Source organism: Apiospora kogelbergensis (assembly GCF_038363985.1).
Source record: "Apiospora kogelbergensis strain CBS 113332 chromosome Unknown utg000001l_segment0_segment0, whole genome shotgun sequence".
Taxonomy (NCBI): Eukaryota; Fungi; Ascomycota; class Sordariomycetes; order Amphisphaeriales; family Apiosporaceae; genus Apiospora; species Apiospora kogelbergensis.
In genome coordinates, this window is record NW_027117418.1 from 290115 (window position 1) to 295165 (window position 5051).

The following is a 5051-nucleotide window of genomic DNA, read 5'->3' on the forward strand; positions in this document are numbered from 1 at the left end:
CTCTGTTTAATCTTCCTCGCCGACTAAAGTATTGTCGCAGTTGCAGTGCGTTCGGTGCAGATTCGCAAGCGACAATCTTGGCATTCTAGATCACCTCCAAACAGAGAAAGCCCAACGGAAACCAACATATCTCATGGCCCAACCGCTTACAAGGTATGCTCTTACACACGTTCAGCTCCCCTATCTTTTAGCATCCCACGACACGTTACTAATCACTGTCTGTGCAGCCCATACACGAAGGGCAATATCTTGACCCTCAAAATACAACGCCCCGGCAGCAAACAGAATGCCCCTCCACCACAGCTATCAAACGCCCGCGTCAGAGCAGAGGTGCGGGCGATGATTCTGGACGTAATGGAGCCATCTACACTGTCCATCGTTGCCGTGGTAGAGCTCCTGGAACAGGACCAAGACCAAGAACAGCGAAAGCAAAAGGTTGCTGGTGATACTCCTGCCGCGCCCCCTGCATCAAGGATGGTCCTGAAGGTCTACGACCGCCAATTTGCCCCCGAACTCCGTGACTTTAAAGAACAAACGGGCACTGCCACTCTGAGAGAGAAGACCAATACCGGGCCTTTCTGCGCCGCCCGGGCGCCATGTCCCAATTTCTGGCAGACTATGGCGAGAACGGACAATGGGCATACGAAACGGACGAGGAATGGACCGCGCCGAGGCGCGAGGCGTTCTTCCACGTGGAGTCTGCCAAGATGCACGAGTGCGAGCTCAAGGTCTACGACCGCCTCGTCGAGCTGCAAGGCGTACACGTGCCAACGCTCTTGGCCGATGTCCGACTAACTCCGCAAGGGCCCGAACCAGTGAAGCTGGAGGAGCAGGAGGGGGAGGAGTCGGCCGAGCACACAGAGTTACGAGCTATTCTCCTCGAATACATCCCCGGCTTCCCTCTGCACGACCTCGTCACCGAGGCGCCCGAGTCGGACTGGGCGGCCATCGGCGATCAGGCCATCGAGGCGGTACGCAAGATCATCGACCACGACTTCATCAACTTTGACTTCATGCCCCGAAACACTCTTGTTATCCGCCAAGACCGTGATGACGATAGCGGCGGCGAAAACGAAAGCTCCTCCTCCTCTTCATATCGGGTTTTCTACGTAGACTTTGCCCAGTGCCGGTTCCGCGACCCGTCCGAGTCCGACGAGGTATGGCGGGAGAACAAACGCCAGCGCGACGAGGAGGGGGCCGTGGGCTACCTGCTCGCTGGCCGCATCGCGTACGCCAAGGGCAAGAAGGGCAAGAAGTACAAGGGGCCCCTTCCGCTGCCTTGGACATATACACCTTCTGGTCGCTTTGAGGGGGAGTACATCGAGCTCTACGACAATGCGGATTCGGTAGAGTGATAAACTTGCCACCTTGGCTGCGTCCTCCTTATGAGTAGTCTTGGCTTTGCCCTCTGGGAACAAGCAATCCCATTCCAACTTAGGCGCCTTGAAGACCGCTCCCTTTGGATCCTGCCAGTTACGATACTCGTTCAGGACCAGCAGCGGTGGTAAGCAGCCGACTGTGATATGAATTCCCAGTATTGCTCAGTTGCCGCCGCTTTTGAAGCAACATTTACCTCAGGACATCGCCATTTGTTGACAAAAGTCAAAGGACATTGGATGTCGGTCGGCCCATGCTTTCAAAACAACGAGATGGGAGACTTTATTATCGCAAATCCCGTCATTGAGAATAAAGCTTCATGTATATTACAACGAAGATGGGCCTCCAGTAATGTCGTCGTGAACTGTCTAGGCAGCCCTATTACGGAAACTGCCCTCGGAGATCTTGCCTAGCAACATGAGGGGCTTGCATAATCCGACTCGCATGCTGCATATTGAGACCACCGATAAGGCTAAAGTCCTATGATTCGATAGGATTGTTCAAGTGCTCATGTGCTTCTGCAAATGGCTGCTCAATTCCACTCCAGCCTTACCTCCTGGGGGGGCGGCACTTCGAGCCATGGGGGACAGGTCTCGTGACCCTGAAACTACCGCCTGGCAAACGTTTCGGGCAGCGCCGTTAGTACATACCCCTCTTTATGCTATCGCAATGTTTGTCTCGTCATCTTCAGTCCAGTCCAACTCAGCAAGACTATAGAATGAGTATCTTTTAATAATAACTCAGGCTATATCAACACCTAATGCCTAGAACCGGCTACGAAGAAGTAATTCCTGCTCACGAAATAGGCTGCTTCGTAAGTTGAGCTGCGTCTCGGTCACGTCATTACTACACCGGTCTTTTGTTCACAATTGTACCTTGAGGTACGAGGCCGTCACAGTCGGTGCCAAGGGTCTTCTAGCCGCCACCTGCATTCGTCGCGGCGGTTGGTACAGTGTTTGTCGTGGAGCTGGGCTCGGTGCGAGCGGGTTGCGCCACTGTCTGTAAGGGATGCTTAGATTCACGCGGTCACTAGCCGAGGAGCCGTACTCAGCTTGTGGCGTTTGTGGTGGAGGCAGCTGTCTCAGGCCTCGAAATTGATGGCTTCGACTTAGCGACTCGAGTGAGTTCGCTAGCGTTCACGGCCATCACGATGTGTGTCACGACGCCGCCTGTGTGTGCATCCCGCCGGTCGAGAAGGTCGACGCGGGCGAATACTTATGCACGCCCGCGCCTACGATCCCACCCAAGTATCTACCGGTCATAGGGCCGAATGACCTTACACACTACTTTCAACGGCCGCATGATGCACGGATGGGGCAGACACGGATCCTCAGGCAGCTCCCCAAGAAAGCGGGCGGTCCACTTTCCGCTACGCTCGACGATACAGAGCTTGGCTGGGAGTGCACTTCGAGGAGGGCTGGCACTTGGCGACCATTATACTCCTCATGGTATGCCCCCTGGGGCTAGGAAGTCTCGTATTCGGTATCATCTGGTCAGTGGCAAAGAGTGATATCCAGGGCGGATTTGCTATCGCATCAACGGCGTTGGCAGCTGTTCCCATTTTGCTGGGAATTATTGGACTTCAAAATCGGTCCCGATGATGCTCTTATAGCTGAGGATGCTAGAAATAAGTTTGGTTATGTTAATCTATAGCCGTAATGTTTCACTTTATGCCCACACTATTTAGTTAACACCCAGCTTCAAAGGAAGACTCTCCTCAAGTGTGACATTCATCGTTGTTGATATTACGGGCTTAATGGCAACTGAATTACTATAATGGCAACTCACAATTCTTCTTTCCCACTTTATCATTTAATCCGACTATGCATAGTAACTGCGGTATACATAGTGACCATCAAGACCTTAAGCATCCAAAAATTCGGCACCCCTCAATTCGGGAGCTCACCACTAGCTTTAGCAGGTTCAGTCACGGTGACCGATTCCCAGGACGATATCACCTCAAATCTAACCGCAACCGTGTGATTACCACCTCCCCCTCCGTCAAACCGCCAATTCTGCTCAGATCCATGAGCCCTCGCCACGAAAGCCTTGCTGAAAGCATAACTACATTCCTTCACCATATCGTCCTGGTTGCGGAAGAGGTCAAGAAAGGCCGCGACCAGAGTGGATATGTTCTCAATCCAGAAGATGACATCATTGACTTGGCCGACTGGACCAACGAGGCCGATGAGGAAGTCCCAGTTCGCATCGCCTACGGACACGGCCATGTCGCTACTTCTCCTGGCAATCTCGTTCATCGCTAGGATAAGCTTGTTGTACCATTCGCTATTACTGTGGTCAGCCTCCCAGCAGATCATGTGGCCTGCGAAGCCCTTGTTGATGTGGCCGGCATAAATAGGTGGGTTTCGAGGAAAGTCTCGGACATTTCCCGCCTTAACCGATCCGAACTCTGGCGTTCGGTGGGAAACCTCTGCACGACCATCTCCGCCAAACCCCCAGGTGAAGTAGACCTCATCCTTACCCAACTCTCCAGAACGCCTATGGCAGGTGAAGCGGACTCCCTCACACTTGAAAGAATACCAAGTCGAACGGACCGTCTCAGAACGGTACAGTTCCATATCTTCTTGGTTCAGGGTGAAGACGGTCACCTCTCGCCCCAGCTGCGTCGAAGCAGCTGTGAACCCAGAGGTTGCCGCAAGATTGCCCTCGCTGTCGATCTGTTCCGGGGTGATGGCGCGGATATGGGGTTGCCTTGTCGCCTCGGCTCCCAGCTCGTTGAAATCCTTCGTATAGAGCTCTGTGGTGTAAGGTGCATCGTTGGAGAGCCCCATGACAGACAGAGGGGTGTTGGCCGCGAGAAAGTTGCCAGCCCGAGCTAGGGTTTTAGCCTCGACGCAGATGTCTCCGTAGGCGCGCAGGACCTCGTCATCGTTGCCGGCCAAGGCCTTGAAGAAGTCGACACCTAATTGCTCGTACATTGTCAGGTTGGTGGCGCCGCCGCTGTGGCGCGCAAGGCCGTGAAAGGCGGCGGCCAAAAGAATGTTGCTTCCCTCCTTCAAGGGTACGGCATTTTTGGGAGCGGCCTTGGTATGTACCCAGTCCTTGAACTTTGCAATACGCTCTTGCGAAGTTGGCTCAGGCTGATCCGACATGATGATGCAAAGTTGATATAGTGTAGAGAAACTCGAGCAGAAAGGTTAGGGGGAATCAAAAGATGCTAGAAAGGAAACAATCAAAGTTACTTGGGTATATTTTCTAGTTCAGTTTTGTAAGGGATAGACTATTTATGGTGATCTATTCAATATAGCAGCTTTACCTACACCGCTGACCTAGAGTGACACTAAAGCCATTGATGACGTGATTAATTTTGAGGGCTGCTGCTGAAACCAAAAGAAATATATTTTCTTGCCGAAGCGTGTCTCACTAATTTAAGACCAGACTTTCCAAGACACTTCATGCTTCTAACCCGTAGATCCCTGCGTAATAAAACAACCGGGGAAAGCCTGGGAGGTCATGACTGGCAGGCTTAACAGCGTAGAGCAACCCTTTGGACTGCGATCAATGTATTAAGCTTGGTGAATATACACAAGGTTGACAGTTGTCCCGCACTGGCGTAGCGGGACGCTCTTCGCGTAGATGCAAGGTGACATCATGAGGTTGCAGAGACGGGACAATATCGATAAACTTTGGAACGGCCCGCCAAAAGAAATCAA

The 5051-nt window shown here is 52.7% G+C and overlaps 2 protein-coding genes across 2 annotated transcripts; one reads left to right on the forward strand and one right to left on the reverse strand.

Moving 5' to 3' along the window:
- Window positions 1–596: 596 nt before the first annotated feature.
- On the forward strand, window positions 597–1355 carry PG998_000087 (serine threonine kinase fnkB; the record flags this gene model as incomplete). Its single annotated transcript, XM_066866905.1, has 1 exon — window positions 597–1355. One exon carries the CDS (start codon window positions 597–599, stop codon window positions 1353–1355), a length of 759 nt encoding a protein of 252 aa, XP_066735320.1.
- Window positions 1356–3266: 1911 nt separating this feature from the next.
- PG998_000088 (uncharacterized protein) lies at window positions 3267–4490 on the reverse strand (the record flags this gene model as incomplete). Its single annotated transcript, XM_066866906.1, has 1 exon — window positions 3267–4490. One exon carries the CDS (start codon window positions 4488–4490, stop codon window positions 3267–3269), a length of 1224 nt encoding a protein of 407 aa, XP_066735321.1.
- Between the last annotated feature and the right edge of the window lie 561 nt (window positions 4491–5051).